The 19,272-nt window shown below is 33.9% G+C and overlaps 1 protein-coding gene across 5 annotated transcripts in view; it reads right to left on the bottom strand.

Moving 5' to 3' along the window:
• KCNN2 (potassium calcium-activated channel subfamily N member 2) overlaps positions 1–19,272 on the bottom strand; it is a 213,430-nt gene that overhangs the window by 11,733 nt on the left and 182,425 nt on the right. For all 5 annotated transcript variants that reach the window (XM_074281989.1, XM_074281988.1, XM_074281990.1 and 2 more), the window contains one exon: positions 10,443–10,553. In XM_074281989.1, coding sequence (XP_074138090.1) covers positions 10,443–10,553 — 111 coding nt within the window. The remainder of the gene's footprint in view (positions 1–10,442; positions 10,554–19,272) is intronic.

The following is a 19,272-nucleotide window of genomic DNA, read 5'->3' on the forward strand; positions in this document are numbered from 1 at the left end:
GATGCACTAGAGTAGTGAGTTATTATTGTTGTTTATCCTTCTTTCTCCAAGAAGACCATAACATTAGAATCATGAGAAACTTGAGATAAGTGTGATGAGAGAGGCTCTTGCAATAACTTGTTAGAACTGCTTGGAGACTGAATTAAAAGTACAAGATTTGTAATTGAATAGAGCAGATCAGATGTAAGAATGTTATGGATTGAGGTAGAAACAAGATTATGATTGATTGGCTTTGTGGCATAACAGAGAATAAAGTTTTGAGGACAATACCAAATATATGAGCCAGGATGAGGAGATCTTCAAAAGAAATAGGAAAGTGGGACAGCTAGATGGTACAGTGGTTAGAGTACCAACCCTGAAGTCAGGAGGACCTGAGTTCAAATGTGACCTCAGACACTTAACACTTCCTAGCAGTGTGACCTTAGGCAAGTCACTTAACCCTAAATGCCTCAGCAAAAAACAAAAAAAGAAATAGGGAAGCTCAGAAGAGGCCAGAATTTGGGAGCAAAGATAACTTCTTTTTTGAACAAGTATTCATGATGACTCTGGGATATCTAGTTTGAAATGTCCAATTTTCAGTTCATGAAATAGAAGTGAAACTCAAGATAGAAATTGGTGCTCTCTTTCTCTATGTGAGTCATTTGCATAGAGATAATAGATAAACTCATGGTAACTGATGGATTTCCCAAGAGAATGTAGACAGAGAAAAGAAGAGGGGAAAGGACAGAATTTGAGGAACGTTTACAGTTAGGAAGTGTGATATAAATATAAGCCTTCAAAAGAGATTGAGAAGGAAAGACCATACAAACAGAAGAACATCCAAGAGAAACTATAGTTATAGATAGGAGAGAATATTCAGTTGGATAGACTGATGGGCTGAGAAGAAAGAAAACTAGGAAAAGAACATCAGTTTTAGCAATTAAGAAATCATTGGTACCTCTGGAGATCAGATTCATTTGAGTCATGAAGATGGAAGTCCCTTTAAAAAGGGAAGAAAAGTAAGTAGGAGAGAGTAAAGGCATGTCATAAAGACAGGATTTTTCTTTATATTGATCAGTTAGAGGCTTTAATTTTTTTCATAATTTCTTTCTTTTAAAATGCTTCAGTAATTATATAAGAATTGGCTCTTTTGTTTTTATATACTTCATTCTGCATCAATTCATAAAAAACCTCCCAGATTTTTCTGGGACCCTTATATTAATCACTTCTTATAGCATAATATAATTCTTCTATGTCAATATACAATTGTTTGTTCAGCCATTTCCCAGTTGATGGACACTCACTTTGCTTCCAGTTTTTGATATAACAAAAAGTATTGTTGTGAAAATTTTTGTATATATGCATCCCACTCCTCTTTCTTTGTTTTCTTTAGAGTATAAGCCAAGTAGTGATGTGCCAAAGGATATGTACTGTTTAGTGACTTTTGAAGTATAATCCAAATTACCCACTTTTTTCTATTTGATCTATTTTGAGTATGAAAATATTTATTTTCCATTTGCTTCTGATTTCTTTCTTCAAATAATCTTTATTATGTTTTTCTTTTACTGTGACCAGTCAAGGAAATATTTATTTCTATTTTTTTTTCTATTTTTTAAACAAAGCTTTTGTGACTTTTTTTTGTTCAGTCATTCAGTCATGTCCAATCTTCATGATTGGACTATGGACCATAGAATGCCAGCCCTTCTTCCCTCTATCTCTCTAAATTTGTCCAATTTTATGTTTGTTGTTTTCATGCCACTATATATTCATCTCATCCCTTTCTCCTTTTGCCTTCAATCTTTCCCATCATTAGAATCCTTTTCAATGAGTTTTATTTTCTCATCATATAGTCAAAGTATTTAAGCTTCAGTTTCAAGTATTTGACCTTTTAATAAATAGTCTGAACTATTTTAAATATTGATTGAACTGATCTCTTGATGTCCAAGGAACTATTAAAAGTCTTTTCTAGCACCACAATTCAAAAGTGTTGATTCTGTGACACTCAAGCCTTCTTTTCATTCCAATGCTCATAACCATACTGTGAAATCTGTGGGAAATACCATAACTCTGACTATATGGATTCTTTTGGCGAGGTGATGTTTCTAATTTTTGGTATGCTGGACAGATTTACCATAACTTTCCTTCAAAGGGGCAATTTTAAAAAATTTCATGGCTAAAGATGCCATTTGCAATGATCTTTGAGTCATAAAATGCAAAATTGACATTGCTTCCATATCTTGTCCTTCTATTTACCAGAAAGTGATGGAAGCAGTTGCCATGAATTTAGGGTTTTTTATGTTAATCTTCATGCCAGTTTTTTATGCTCTCCTCTTTCATATTCATAAAGAGCTTATTAATTCCTTTTCACTTTTTGCCATCAGAGTGATATCATCTTATTTTCAAGTTTTTGAGGTTGTCAATTCTTATTTGCTAATTACCAGAAATCTGTCATAATCCAAGTTTTCTAATATTGTATTCAGGTCCTTAATGGCTTTCTTATTTTTATTTTTGTTGGACTTGTCTAGATATGAAAGGGTATATTACAGTTTCCAAATGGCTTTTTTTAAGTTAAATGAATTTATTATTTAAGTATTTATATGCTATGGTCCATAGATATATGCATATATATATAAGTACAAATATATATTTATATATGTGTATAGTATTGATGTTATATCATTCTGTTTGGTGCTTTTAAGGATAATTTTTCTGTTTATCTCTTTTAACAATGTCCATTTTTTTCTGATGCTTTGCTTAAGATTGTAATTGCTATTCTTAAATTTTTGATCTAAAGAATAATAAATTCCAATATAGCTTCTCAATTTCATAGTGATTTTTGTTTCAAGTCTTTTTGTAAATGTTATAATATATTATCAGATACTACTTTCAAATCCATTTTGCTACCTTGTCATTTAAAGGGTGATTTCATTCTATTTTATGTACACTGTTAAAAATTGCTAATTATATATTTTCTTCTACCTTCCTATACTTTCCCCTCTTTTAAGAGGAATCTGATCACCACTGGCAATATAAAATTTCCCAATCTGTTTATTCTTCTGTGGCTCTTCTCTTTGCTAAGCTCTGACCCTGATCTCTAGTTCTTATCCCTTTCTTTTTAAAAATTCCTTTTATGATCAAGCCTCTACAGTCAAAGTTTATTTTGTTTATGACTATTCCTTCAAGGATTCTTGGCCTCCCCTTGTTCCTCCCCCTCTCTTCTGATACCATCTGTTTCTTTGATTAGTTTAATGTATTTCTATACCATGAACATGTTTTTAAAAAATTATTTTGCCTGTTTCAGAGAAGAGTGAGTTCAGGAGAATCCTGTTCCTCCTCCTACTCCTTCACATTTGTATGCTTTTCTTCTCAAGTATTTTTATTATACAAATTAATAACTTCTCTCTTCTTCCTCAATTCTTCTCTATTATATGCCATTTTTCCTATTTCTTCTTTCCCCTCTTCAACAAACCCATCTGTAGGCCTTGTGTTTTTGAAATGCTTCTTCACAGTTTATCTTCTTCCAATTGCTCAAATGTATTTATCATTTTAGGTTTCTTTTAACTCCTACATTTCTATTTCTCAGTTTCTGTTGAGTTATGACCTTTTCTTCTATAATTATTAAAAGCTCTCTACTTTTTAAAAATTCCTATTTCCCCTCCACAGGGTAGCACAATTTTTCAAGGTGTTAGTCTCTGTTTTAAAACCTTATCTTTTGCCTTTTAGAATGTTTACATTTTAAGATTTTTCTTTTATAATATTTTCCACTATGTGATCTTGATCTTGGTAGCTTACATGAATGAGAACTTTCTTTTTGGTTTCTTGTAGTAATTTTTTTTTTTTTGAGGCTGGTTTTAAGTGACTTTCCCAGGGTCATACAGCTAGGAAGTAGTAAGTGTCTGAGACCAGATTTGAACTCGGGTGCTCCTGAATTCAGGGCTGGTGCTTTATCCCCTGTGCTACCTAGCTGACCCCTTCTTGTAGTAGTTTTGATTTGAACACTCAAGATTTTAGCCATCACATTCTTGACTGTGTTAAATCTGGGATTGCTAGGCACTGCTAGGTAGATTATTTCTATTTTTCTTTGTCATTTGTTTCCAAGACACAATTTTCTTTTATGATTTCTTGAAATATACTGTCTAGGTATTTCATTGGGTCATAATTTTCTGGAGGTCCCTAGATTTTTGCACAGTAGGTTGCTGTCCATTATATAAGGATGCATCTGAGGGCACAATATTTTTAGGGCATTTGTGATGAATACTGTTTGGTTCAAACCCATATGGAGGTTTGATGAGAATCCTTTCAGGCAAGTATAATGAAGTAGAGCTTTTACTCTCTTCAGAGGTATCCTCTGTTTCCCATTGGCTAAATAAATGGTGACCAAAAATCTTTAAATCGATTTTTGCCATAATTGTGCATGTGACAATCTCTGGTAAGCATTTGGATGCCGGCAACAACAGAAATTCTAGTTCTCAGTCTTAGAAGAGATGAATAGAATCATTGCCTAGGAGTGGAAGGATTTTTTTCACAATAGAAAATAAATTTTTTTTGCAAGCATTAAAAAAATTTGAGATCTCTTGTTCTCTTTCCTGATGTTTTTTGTGGAGAAAGAACTGTTGTAAATCTCTTGGTGAAAGAAGGGCAACAGTTTTGCCTGTGTTTTCTCCTTGCTTAGCATGCATTTGCCTTTGGAATGGCACTCTCATTTCTTGTGCGTCCCTGATCTGAGATTAATGCTTATCCTGAGAAGAGGACACTAGGCATCCAGCGATATTGTAAAATTCATCAAGAAGTGCACTCAGGCATTGTTGAAGATAAGTCCTTCAAAGTCATCTGCGATTCAAATCTTGAAGTCAATGACAGTCTCAGCTGAGCCTGGTAAGGAGACCATGTAGTAGTCTTGGAGATAACCTGCCTGAGCAGTCCCACAAGGAGCCAGAGCAGCTGAGCAACAGAATTGACTTGTCCTTTGGCAAAGTCATATACAGAAGTGAATGTGGTGGTGATTCTTCCCCCTAATTGGGGGTGATTGCTTTGCAGCACCACTTTATATCTGAATTTACTCTCTTCAGGAACTAAGTTGACACTTTTTTTTTTTTTTTGGATGATGAGTAGATAGGTATTGAAAAAGGAAAAAGAGTAGTTTTTTTTTTTTAACTGTGGTCCTTACCATAACTTTTCAGTAAATAATCTTTTGTAAAAACTAATTTTTGTTAATTAGTTAAATGATATTTGGGAACACATGTGATAGGCTTCATCTAGGACACATATTGGAAACTTTTGCATTTTGAGGGATTTGCTAGAGATATTCTTCACCTGAGGCTCTACTTATCACATTCCCTCATTGGCAATGTTTTCCCTCTTCCCTTTTCTTTTTCCAAGGAAAATTAGGGGTAAATGACTTGTCCAAGGTCATACAGCTAGTAAGTATCAAGTGTTTAAAGCTGATTGGAACTCAGGTTCTCCAAACTGCAGGGCCACTGCTCAATTCACTGTCACTTAGCCAACCTCTCTCTTTTCTTTTAGACAGCAATTGTAAATAATTAGTTTTTTGTTTGTTTCTTTATAGGTTGAACAGATTATATTTGATAACTTTTGCTTGTTTGAATATTTATATGCTAATCTGTTGTATCATTGTATCCCTTTGTTCAAGTTCACTCAATGCCTAACAGTTCTCTTAGAGCAAGATCCTTTAATTTGTTTGTGTATGTGTGTGTGTGTGTGTGTGTGTGTGTGTGTGTGTATGTATGTGATGGACCACTTTGGCAGTCTGATAAAGTCTATGGATCTCTTCACAAAATACTATTTTTAAATGCATACAATAAAATTAAATACATAGAGTTTATGAAGGAAACTAATCATAGTGAAATAGTTAAGTTTTTTAAAAAAAGTTTATGGACTATGGAACAAGGTATGTAGATTATTGGGAAAGGGATAAAGAGGAAGGGAAAAGATGGAAGGAGAAGATAAGGAAGGGACCCATGGGTAGAAGGAGGTTAAGTAATAGCAAGGCAAGTTAAAAAATCGAATCAAAGTAGAAGAGTTAGCAAGGATAGTAAATAAGATATATACATAAACATCATAACAAAGGTTAGGAGTAGAATTTATTAGAGAATAAATAGGACTAGTAATCATTGATCTCAAAGTCAAACTTCAAGATTCAATTAAAAGAATCTACATTATATGCCAACTACATTGTAGTTATAATTATATTTAATATATAATATGTAATTAAATATATTTATAATTAATATTGTTTAGATGCATATTTACATATGTGTAAATGCATATATATGTATATGTAGGCATGTGTGTATGTGAGGGTGTAGGTGTGAGTATATATACATACCTACAGACACCCACACACACACACATATATATATATATATATGCACACACATACATATATACATATACACATATATACACGTGCTTAACTGTAGCCTTCTTGGAGGGGTTGGGAGAATAAATGGGAAGAAAAAGAAAAAAAAGCAAAAAATGCATAGAATCACCTACAGGAAGCAAAGAAAAGATGAAGAGTCAGGAAAATTATCTCTTCTATTATTATATATGCTTTCTTGGAAGTGGAAATTTATTGTTATATATTTTGAACCCTCCCTGCTGTGCTAATGTGCACATGACTATTTAAAAAAAATTTCCTTTTCTGTCTTTTTCTAACTTGTTTTTTCTTATTTTGTATTTAGTTTTAAATAAAAAAATATTGATCCTGAGTTAAATATCTCTGTTCTAGAGTTTGCTATAATAGTTCAAATATATTCATTTTTTCCCTTTTTGCTTTTAAACTGATCTACCCTATTTGATTTTCCTGTTGGATCTTATAGCTATGGTTTTCCTGTTGGCCTAAAAAGCTTGAATAATCAATATTTAATGAGCTTCTAATTGCAAAATAAGAATATAGGAGAAAAATTATCAGAATGAATAGGTATGATCTCAATATTTTTTTACGAATACATAGTAGAGATGATGAAAAGTTTCTAAATATTAGGTCTGGTGCATGAAGAACTATAGATAAGAGTTTCACAGGTGACAGCTACAAAAAACAACCCAAAGAAACAGGTCTGGTTGATAGAGTGCATGAAGAACTATAAATAAGAGGTTCACAGGTGGCAGCTACAAAAAACAGCCCAAAGAAACAGAGAAGAAAGCAAACTGGCTATCTAATAAGGCTTTAAAAACACCTGAGGAAAGAAGCAAAGTAAAAGGCAAAGACATAGTCAACTGAATGTAAGAGGATAGCAAGGGGATATAAAAAAGTTTTCTTAAACGACCGATGCATAGGTATAGAAGAAAACAAAACAACAGGAAAGACAACAGATCTCTTCAGGATGATAAGAAAGATCAAGCAAATATCTCCTGCAAAAATGGGCATAATAAAGGGCAAAACTGGTAGGTCCTTAATAGAAGTAGAAGAGGAAGCAGCAAGAATATATAGAAGAATTTTAGAAGAAAGCGCTTTACATCACTGATAATCAGGATAGTGTGGTTACTGACCCAAAAGTCAAATATTTTGGAGAATGAAGTCAGATGGGCCAAAGGAATCATTGCTAACAATAAGCTTAGTGGAAGTCATAGAATTCCAGCTAAGCTATTTAAAATCATATAAGATGATGCTGTTATAGTGCTTCCCTAAATATACCAACTCAAAAAAAAAAAAAAGTAAAAAATCTGCCAACAATTCAACAGTAGCCACTGGATTGGAAAAGATCCATTTACATCCCAATCCCTATAGAAGGGGAAAAGAATGTTCAAACCATCAAATAAGTGAACTAATTTCACAAATCAGCAAGTTATGTTTAAGTTACTGCTTTAATAATATGTGAACCAAGTATATCAGAAGTGAAGATTGGTTTTCAAAGATTCAGAGGAACTAGAGCTCAAACTGGCAAAATTTATTGGATTAGATTAGGTTAGAGTGAAAGCAAGAGAGTAATAGAAAACAAGATCTCCTTAAGTTTCATTGACTACCCTAAAGCCTTTGACTATTTGGATCACAACAATTGAAGCAAGTCTTCAAAGAGATAGAAGTACCAGATCATCTTATTTGTCTCCTAAAGAAGCAGCACACAGATCAAGAATAGTTAGAACAGTACACAGAACAACTAATTTGGTTTAAAACTGAGAAGTATAGCATATTGTTACCTTATTTAACTTATATGCAAAGTACACCATGCAAAATGCTAGGATGGATGAATCAAAAGGCAGAATTAAGGTTGCTGGGAGAAATATCAGTGATCTCAGGTATGCAGAAGATATCACTCTGGTGGCAGAAAGTGAAAAAGAATTAAGAAACCTCTTGATGAGGGTAAAAGAGGACAGTGTAAAAGCTGGCTTGAACTTAACATGAAAAAAACTGAGTTCATGGCAACTGGACCTGTTACTTTCTGTCAAATAGAGGGGAAAAAATGGAAGCAATATCACATTTTATATATTTAGACTCAAGATTACTGCAGATTATGATTGCAGCCATGAAATTAAAAGATACTCTTTGGAAGGAAAAATATGGGCAATTTGGAGAGCATAAACTTGTTGATAGAGATCTGTTTAAAAGCCATGGTTTTAGTCAAAGCCAATGATTATGATTGTGAGAGTAGGAAGGTTGAGAATCAACATTTTTAAGTTGTGGTTCTAAAGAAGACTTTTGAGAGTCCTTTGAACATCAATTCAGTCAATACTTAAATAAATTAATTTTGGATAATCATCATAAAGGCAAATACTGAAATTTTACCATATGATGAGAAGACAGGACTCACTGGAAAAGACTGATGTTGACAAAGATTGAAGGCAAAAAGAAAAGGGGGTAGCAAGATGGATAGTTTTATGAAATGCAAATTTGAAGAGAATTTGAGAAATAGTAGAGGGAAGAGGGTTTTGTATGCTATATGGTCCATGGGGTCATGAAGAATCAGATACAACTGAATGACTGCACAATAATAAATGTTTAAAACCAATTAGGAATCCAATACATGTTTAGGGTTTTCCTCCCTTCTTTTTCTTTTTCTTTTCCTCTCTTATTCTTAAGTGATTTTGTAATTTCATTTAGATTTCCCTTGAAGTGGCAAGGATGGCCCATTAGGATTAATTTTGTGTGCCTTTTAGTATAAGGATTCAGAAGAAATTTATCTGGACCTCCAAGGGAACAGCTTATAGTCCAGGAATTGCTGGAGGAATTTTAATTAAAAATATCTAAAAAGTGAAAATAAATACTACACATAATGCAATAGTAGAATGACATGTGTTGAATATGCCTTTCTGCATATTTGGGCTATAGCACAAATTTCTAACCAATGAGGACATTTTAAGAAGAATGAAATTTAAAGGATCTCATCAAGGAAATATATTGTAGGAAAGTAATTGGTAAATAGTCAAAATGGTTCACTGTCAGGGAAAAGCAAGAAAAGCCTTCATCACATTGGATGGACCTCTTGTGAACTTATGGTATAAAATGGACAAGAGTATGAAGGGCACATAGACATGAATGAGTTGTATCTTCCATTATTAGAGGAAATAACATAATCAATGAAATCAAAATGTTATTTAGGAATTTAAATATACTCATATACAGTTCTTATTGAGAACTCAATTACTCTTGACATATCCATGACCAGCAATAATTTACATGTATGTTTGTTTTCTGACTCTTGATAAATTTTAAAAATTATGATTGTCCTTTCAGAGAATTTTTACTTTAGCTTTACAATGTATTTAATTCCCTCACAATACTTTGAGTATAATTTTCATGATATAATTTATTCTGAGTTTATAAATATGACACATTCATTATATTTTCTTTGTTTCATTGGATATATTATATTGGGCATTAAGGGTATCATAACAATACTGACATTTTTGGACACATTGTATGGCTTGACTATGAAGTGCAATTTTGAAATGTACATATATATATATACATGCACAAAAGCTAAGTGAAAATTTTTACTTTGTTTCCCCTTAGCCTTAAAACAAAAATATCCATTACCATTTACTACTTTGTAATTAATTCATCTTTATATCTCATTTTCTCTAACCTTGGTAACTGTCAGCAGAGATGATTTAATCTAATAAAGTATCAAATACTCATGGTTACTAGTAAGTAGTGCTGTTGATTATAATGGACAGAAAAAATATAAAAATTATTGAATAAAAATTTCTATTTTGTTTCTTACAAAAATTTCAAACATGGAGAACCTGCAGAATAATGGAAGTATGAGATGTTTATCAATCATTAGTGTTGGTTTGGTTTATTTCTTTAGTCAGTACTAATTCCAAGGTTTATGAGATCATTTTTCTCTAATACAAATGATTTTCTTTCTTTGAAAATATGATCATTGACTCCAAGAGAATATTATAAATGATATCATTTGATTTTAATGGCAAGCTGTAAATTAAAAGTTATAGTATTCACAAAAAAGAAAGCTTCTTTTCAGATATATGGAATATAGACTTACTCTTTTGGTTAGCTGGGTATCCATCATGAAATTATGCACATGTTTTTCAGCTTTGGTAAGTTCTAATTTCCTTGCAACCACAGCAACCACCAGTGCAGTACAACCAGCACCCTGTAGATGACAAAAGAGAATCCCACAGAGTTATCACCAGGAACATCACATATAGCTTAAGATTCTTCACCTATGTTGAAAAACTGCATTGTGTCATGTACATTGCTTGTAGATTGAAACATCATTTTGGTACAAATATTGAATATGTGATTAAGTATTGTGCAGAGATAGAGAGAATAATGTTTGAATAACTGAATATTATACTCTCAATATGAAATGAAGAGAGTATGAGTATTTATATGTGATTTTTAGGGTATTAAAAAGACATTTATAAATATTGCATGTCTACCATTAGAAAAAGATGCATGTAGCTAGCTATATTTGGAAAAAACCAAAAGCAATTTGCTGAAATTAAAGAAAATATTAAGAATAATAAATATATTGTGTTACTTCTGAAAATGATTATAAAAATAAGAAAAAATTATCATGTGCCCATTTGATGGAAATAAGAATAAAAGGATCAATTATCATCATTTTTCTGGTAATGAGTCAGCTGCAGACTGAATATTTATTATTTTGAATGGAGCCGAGTCCCTTTTAGCAGGGATGAGGAAAAATACATTACTGATGCCTTTATACAATATAGTATGTGTTCACTGAACAGTGGTATTACAAGGGAAAGGGAATTTTATCCATGGGAAATTGGGATACTTTGTCTTTGGAAGATGAAGCCCAACTTCAATATAGGTAGAGGAATGTTAGAAGGAAGACAGGACTGGTCAAGTCATGGGTCACTCAGAAATCAGGTACAAGAATTCATTTAGGTACAGGCTGAGCTGGATTACATAGAAGGAAAAGCAAGTAGCTCTTTAGGGAGTAATATGCAGAAGGGTACAAGTAATGAGATCTTTATTAATATTACTTTTTATACATGCACATATTTTAATACTAGACAATACCTTCCTCCATACTACATATTTATTTTGTGATACCAAGGTATATGCATGTGTTATAGTGAAGATTCAACTCAAGTTCTTGGAATTTTCAATTCCAATTCATTGTTGGTTCATTTAGGCAGGTAGGCGATATAGCATTTGGCATAGAATTAAGAAAACCTGAGTTCAAATTCAGCTTCAAATATTTATTAAGCTGTACGGCACTGAATAAGTCACTTTGCCTCTGTCAGTTACAGTTTCCCAAACTGTCAAATGGAGATAATAATGATACTTATTTCATGGTTGTTGTGAGGATCAAAAGAAAATATTTGTAAAATGCTTAGCACAGTTCCTGGAATATGACAAGCTTGTTCTCTGTCCTTTCTTTCTCATTAAATAAACATTCGTTATATACCCATTGCATACAAAACACTGTGATAAGTGTGAGGTACAATTTTGGATATGAAATAGACCCTTTCCTTATGAAGCTTAAGAGAAAATTATTCAAACCCAGATAATTGTAATATGCAATGTTATATAGAAGTGTATCAAAGAGATGCAAAATAAGGTGTTGTGTGAATGCAAAGGTAAAAAGGTTGTTCCTTAGAGGAAGGATCAGAGAAACTTCATTGAACAAGAGGCATTTGAGTTTAGGTTTAAATGACGCATAGGAAATTTAATAGGTCTAGATGAATAAAGAGGACATTTAGCAGGGGAATGAAGGCAAGAATAGGCCAGTTTTGTTAGAAATATGCATCATAGGAATTCTATCAGATGAGGTTAGAGAAGAGGTAACAGATCATGGAAGGCTGTTCCAGCCTGAAATTCCTAACAGCCAGGGATTTTTAGCATTTTTCATTAGATAAGAGGGAAGCAATACAGCTAACCAGGATTACGGATTTTAATTGCAAGTCCATATCTTCAGAAATGTCAACAGAAGCCCAAAATTATGTAAATAAAAACATCTTGGTCTTTAGGAACATTGAATTTCTTTTTTTCAATTCCAAAATAGTAAAGCTATTTCCCCCTCCCTCTTCTCTAGCTAGCTCCTTCGCAAATTCCTTTTCAATCTCCCTACCACTAATACTCAGGATCCCATCCTACAGGAAAATTCACTTCAGTATTCAGACTGATGGCTTAGAACACTATTTTAGGAAAGTCCAAACTATTCATTACTTCATTCTCTCTTCTTGGTTTCCCCTCTTCTCCAGCTTTCTTGCCCACTACTTTGCCTATGTACATCTATGTATATTTTTTCTACCCACATCTTTTAGGTTTAGAATCATGAACCATGATCAAATCAATTCTGTCATTGTTTTTAGAGGTCAGTTTACTTCCCTAAAATCCCACTCACAATTCCAAGAAAATTCCTACCAAAATAAGCTCTTCCTCAATAAATATTGTCTCTCCTATTAAAATAAAAATTTCTTGAGAGTAAGGACTGTCTTTGCTTTGCCTAGTATAGTGCTTGGAACATCTTAAGTGCTTAATAAATTATTTTTCTATTCATTCTTTCCTACCTATGCCACATGAAAGGCAGTATAAAACAATGAAAAGAACACAAGATTTAGAATCAGAAAAATCTGTATTCAAATCATGGCCTGTAACGAGCTGTCGTCTCTAGAAGCCGCCGGATCACTCTCTGGGAAGAGATCTGCTGTGTCTACTCAAATCTCTCGGACAGATTCTTCTTCCTGTAGTGAACCGTTGTCTCCAGGCAGTTGCTGTTAACTCTTGTCCTTAGAAGTGACTTCCCTTCCTGCAGAGAGCCCGGTCAAGCCTGATGCAATGCAGAGTCTTTCTCTTTAATCCTGGCTCTGAATCTCCTCCAGCTCTTATCCTTCTCCAGGCCGATCTGCTCTCCAGGCCCAATATTGTGTCTTTTATCCTCCCAGAGAATGGGCGTGGGATAATGCAAGGGCTTCTGGGAAGAACCACCCTAGCCAATGAGCTTGCCCCCTCTATCAAGTCAACCTGAGTTCTCACCTTGTAATTGTCCAGAAAACCTGAATTCTCACCTTGTCACTGTCCAGACAACCTGAGTTCTCACTTAGTAATCCTAACATCTCCCCCTTTCTTTTGATTTAGAACATAGGACAGTCATGACCTTGAAACATAAATCCATCAATATGGGAAGTATTACAGATAATTACATAAATGACCTTGAAACATAAATCCATCAATATGGGAAGTATTACAGATAATTACATAAATTACATAAGCACATAGTAACATAGTAACATAACACATGCTAGAAGTATATAACATAATCATAAATTGAAAATTTATAAATGTCCATAAGTCCATTGTCCATTAGTCTCATCTTGTGTGAGGAAGTCCAATGATTCCTGCTGGTTTTAAAGTTCTTTAACAGTCTTCTTATTATCCATGCTCTTTCAGTGTCAGATGTTTCTTAGATCTTCTCCTTTATTTTGAGGTCTTTCTCTTTTTCTGTCTCTCTCTGATGGATAAGGCGAATATGACTCGTTGGCACCCATCTGATTCCTTCTCCTGCTGAAGAAATACAAGCAAACCCTCTCCCCCAGGCAGTTAACCTATCTGGTCCCTTCCATTCACCACTTTCTGGATCTCTCCACATCACCTGGCGATTATCTAAGGACAGTGGAGATGCTCGCACTGGACACTGCCCTTCTGGTGGGTTATAAAACCTGTCTGCCGGAGCCAGTGCATCTTTGTCAAAAATTAGAAAATTAATGGTATAGAGAACTAAATTTAGAAGTTCCCTAGGGCTACCTGTGGCTCCCCCTTTCTTTTGTTTTTGGAGGAGTGTCTTAATATCTCTGTTTCTTCTCTCTACTATTGCCTGCCCTTGAGGATTAAAGGGTATGCCCGTGGTATGTAAAATCTTATACTGTGCACAAAAGTGTGTAAAATGTTTGGACGTATATGCAGGTCCATTGTCTGTTTTTATTGCTTGTGGCACACCCATAATTGCAAAAGCCTGTATAAGGAATTCAGTGACCACTCGGGCTGTCTCTTTTGCTGCTGGCATTGCAAATGTGAATCCTGAAAAGGTGTCTACCACGACATGAATAAAAGATAGACGACCAAAAGATTTATAATGGGTCACATCCATTTGCCAGATTTCATTGGGTCTCAAACCACGAGGATTCTTCCCTGGAGGGAGTGTAGGAGCGTGGAAAGGAAGACAAGCTGTACAGCTTTTTACTATGCTCCTAGCTTCCTCTCTTGTGATTCCAAATTGTAAACGTAAAGCTCGAGCAGCCTGATGATATTTAGAATGAGATTCTTGTGCTTCCTGAAATAAAGGACTACTGGCTAACATGGTTAGGAGGCTATCTGCCTTTGAATTTCCATCAAAAATGGGACCTGGAAGTCCACTATGTGAGTGGACATGCAAGATATAAATCTTGCCTGGATGTTTTCTCACTTGCTCTTGAAGTTCCTTAAAGAGCTGATAAATATTAGAGGCTGCAAATTTTATTTGGGCTGTGGCAATTCTTTGTACTACACCTACTGAATAGGCTGAATCAGTAATTATATTTACGTCTCCTGGGTAATAATTAAGAGCTAGCATGATAGCAAATAATTCATTCTGTTGAGTGGATTGAAAAGGAGTCCTGATTACTCTCTTTATGGTTAAATCATGAGAGTATATGGCACAAATATTTTCTTTGGAGGCATCTGTAAAGATTGTTGGTCCTTTAAGAGGAACCTTAGAAACCTTTTCTTCAAAAATCCATCGCCAATTATGTAGTAGCTGGGTAATCTTTAATGGAGATCCATGTGCAAAATTTGGAGCGGTGGTCAATAAAATTTGCCATTCTGGGATGGTCTCACAGCATACATTAATTTGTGCGTTAGCATAGAATGTGTATATTTTTTCAGGACTTATTCCAGATAATTGTGTTACTCTCTTAATAGCCTTTAATAAAATCCTAGCCACAAGCACTGGGTAAGGTGTAAGGCTTTGTTCTGGTTGTGCTGGGAGGTTCACCCACTCAATCACTCTGTCTCCTTGATGAATGACTGCTGTGGGTGCCTCTTTTGTAGCAAAAACTGATATTTCCAAGGGTTTTTGAGTGACTCTTTCAACCACATTGGATAAAGCCAGTTCAACTTCTCTCAAAGCCTTTTGTGCTTCTTTTGTAAGCTGGCGTGGTGAATTTAAAGCACTGTCTCCCCTTAAAATGTCATATAGAGATTGTAGTTGATTGGTAGTTAAGCCTAACACTGGACGCATCCATTGGATATCTCCTATTAATTTTTGAAAGTCATTTAAGGTGTTCAACTTCTCTGTTCTTAATAATCCTAACAATGGCCCAATTCTTTAATGCCTGTGTGACTTTAGGTAAGTTGCATTGTCTCTGGGATTCTGTTTTCTTATTCATCAAATAAGGCTTGTATTTGGAAAAGGAATCATCTGGACTAACAGATATTTAAGTTTCCTTTAAAACCACTATCCGTCTGAACGATCACATCATTGATTTGAATGCAACATTTACCTAAATAGAAAAATTCAGGAAAAGGGAACCCACCTTTCCTAGTACTGTTGTCCCTCGTATCTTATTCTTTTAGTAACACATACATGGCTGTGCAGTAACTATGTAGAATATTATTTTTTTTAATATGACATTTCAGAAAGCCAGAAAGGTAATTTGTATCCAAAATCCTATGAAGTCACTCAATAACATAAGAAAGGAAGCAAGCATGATTCCTTGATCATCAACTATTTAGGCTAGTAATAGGCTTATGGAAAATGCAGTCCAGTCTATCTAGGAAACTGAGGCCCAGATTCAAGTGATGTGTTCAAAAAGCTTCTGTTTCATATTTAAAATGATTTTCCCTTCTGTGTTACCTTAGCTAATCATGATTTATTAAGTTCTTTATAGGTATATCCTAAGTTAATTGATGTTTATGTTAATTGATTTATCACAGAAATAATTTTAGGTGGTACATTCAAAAGACATCATTTTACTCATGTTTGTATCCCTTGTTTTGAAAATTACAACTGTATTAATAGTGTTTACAAATTCAACACAGCTTGCAGTAAAACAAAAATTAAAAGGCATTCATGTTCTATGATATGGTTGGCATCTTGTAGTCTAGTCTTATTCCAATGTCTCATTGTGTTAGTGACCCCATTTTCTCCAAAGATTTTCTAATGGAAAACAAACTATGGCAGATCTTCTATCAGGTTGGAAATGTTTCGAGCATTAATCTAGTTGGCGAGTTAGACTACTGTTTGTAGAAACTTATGAGCACAAGCCTAGCTAGCTACAAAGTCACAAATTTTTATGACAAAAGTAATTTATAAAGACATGATGAAACCATGGGATTTTTGAAGTATTAAATTATCACCAATGTTTATTCTAAACTGAAGAGGAAGTAGAAAGATGAAACCTAGGAATTTCTGTGTTCAATTACTTTCAATTGTTGGGACTGATGCTAAATTCATAGTAATAAATGTTAGAAAGCAAAAGTCTTTCTTTACTGAGTTTCTACATTATGTAACTATGATTAGAGTAAAGAAATAGAGAATGAGAAACTTATTAGTACAGGAGAAATAAAAGAAGGCAGAGAAGATAGGAGCAGAACCAAAAGAATAATTTGTTGTTATCTTGTTATCTTCTTTTCATATAATAGACTCCTCAGTTTATCTAGAATAAGATAAAGTCTGGGCTGAAAATTGAGGATTCTTTACAATTAACTATTTTTCTGTTTATTCTTCTACTTTAGGTGTTGGGGGGAAATTTCCTAAACACAGTTATGTGTGTTTAATTCAACTTGTTTAATGATCATATGAATATTATCCACCAGTCTTAGCAAGTAAGATATATTAAGGAGAAGGATTCATAATATTATATTTTTAGTATGAGAATATAATATTCAGATGATCTTCAGCAATTGGAGTTTTAGAAAGAATGATGGGTGTCCTACTTTTGATTAAAATGAAGATAGGAAAAGATTCTGAAGAGCCTACATATACTTTATTTTTTAAAATTCAAAAGTACTATTTTCCAATCAACATTCATTTTTATAAGATTTGAGTTCCAAATTTTTTCTCCCTCTCTCCCCTAACTCTTCTCTCCCCAAGATAGAAAGCAATTTGATATAGGTTATACATGTACAATCATTTTAAACATATTTCCATATTAGTCATTTCTACATATACTTTGGCAAAGATCTAAAAAAAGATACCAAATGGAATTGTGAACAAGAAATCCAAGATAATTAACATTAAACACTTTTATCCATCCCAGATTTAAAAAAAAAAAGTTATATACCTAGAATTGTAAAGAGAGCCAATAGCAGCACAGATTTAAAAAAAATTTAAAAAGGAAGTGCAGATAAAGAGATTGGAAGCTTGCAAATTCTGATTAAGAATTCTCTAGTGGTAGCTGAAGCCAACATCACTGTTACTGAAGGACCAAATGTTAGTAGAGCTCTGAAAGGGAAGCTCTAGAGGACTGGAGAGTCAATGGTACTCTATGGATGCTCCCAGGTGACCAGAGGCCAGTAGCAATGTGAGTGGAGACTAAAAAATGAAGTGCTTTAATTCTAGGATTCAAGAGTTCTAAAAACAATTGTGCTTTGACTAAATAATAATAAATATTATTATTTATATAATAATGGGCAATAATAATATTAATTATTAATATATTGTTATTATATTATATATGGAGGGGGGAACTTGCAAGAAATCAAAATTAGGACCAAAAAGGTATCCCTTTATCAACAAGTACAAAATGGGCCAGACGTAGGCAGTCCCAAATCAGGAAACGAGACTGAAGATATGACTAAGTCACAGTAACAAAACACTAGCTCCAGAGATGTACAGAATTCAATATGTCAAGGGGATTAATGAAAAAACATTCAAAGGAAGGTGGCCTAGTCATCTATATTATGAAGTGGCAGTCATCAAAACCATTTGGTACTGGCTAAGAAAGAGTGGTGGAGACAGATTGCAGACTAGATAGAGCACCATCCCTGAAGTCAGAAGGACTTGAGTTCAAATCCAGCCTCAGACACTTAACACTAGTTTTGTGACCCTGGGCAACTCACTTAACCCCTATTGCCTTGCCAAAGAAAACCAAACAAAATAGAGTGGAGAGGATCAACAGAATAGATTAGGTACACAAAAACAATAGTCAATTATGGAGAACCATGCTTAAGTGTGGAACCCAAAAATCTTGTAAAAAGGTCAAAGGGGTCAAAAGCACCATTGGGGAAGGTCTGTTCTCCATCTCCCTCAGTAATATCCCACATTATAGCACACTAGAGAAACTAAAGGTATGTTTTGTTATTACAATCTTTATCTTACTCTTTCAAGTACAGCTAACAGGCCCAAGGAAAGACCAACATAACCCAGAGTCAGAAATATGTCATAAAACCAATTTACTAATGCATATGTTGTTTGAGAAAGAATGTATGTTTTTTTTTAAACAATAATAACCTTGCTGTACTTAGAAAAATATATTCTGTGTAGAAATGAAACAAATCAGAGGTAAGAGATCATTGTAATTGCCTCTCAAGTCTCCTTGCATCATTATCGTCCTCTCACATGACATGATCTATTCTGCTGGTCAGAATTAAATCCCAGCAGTCACTAGCAGGTGGCTCCTGCTAGCCAATGACTATGGTAATCTAGTATTTGGTAAACTGAAAGACTCCAGCCTCCCAGATAAGAACTCGCTATTTGATGAAAATTTCTAGGAAAACTGGAAAATAGTAAGGCAGAACCTAGTCATAGACCAGCATCTCACACACTATACAAAGTCAAAATGGGTTCATGATTTAGATACAAAGGATGATACTATACTCAAATTAGGAGGACAAGGGATAGCCTAACCTGTTAAATA

This window comes from Sminthopsis crassicaudata, chromosome 1 (genome assembly GCF_048593235.1).
Source record: "Sminthopsis crassicaudata isolate SCR6 chromosome 1, ASM4859323v1, whole genome shotgun sequence".
NCBI classification, from domain to species: domain Eukaryota; kingdom Metazoa; phylum Chordata; class Mammalia; order Dasyuromorphia; family Dasyuridae; genus Sminthopsis; species Sminthopsis crassicaudata.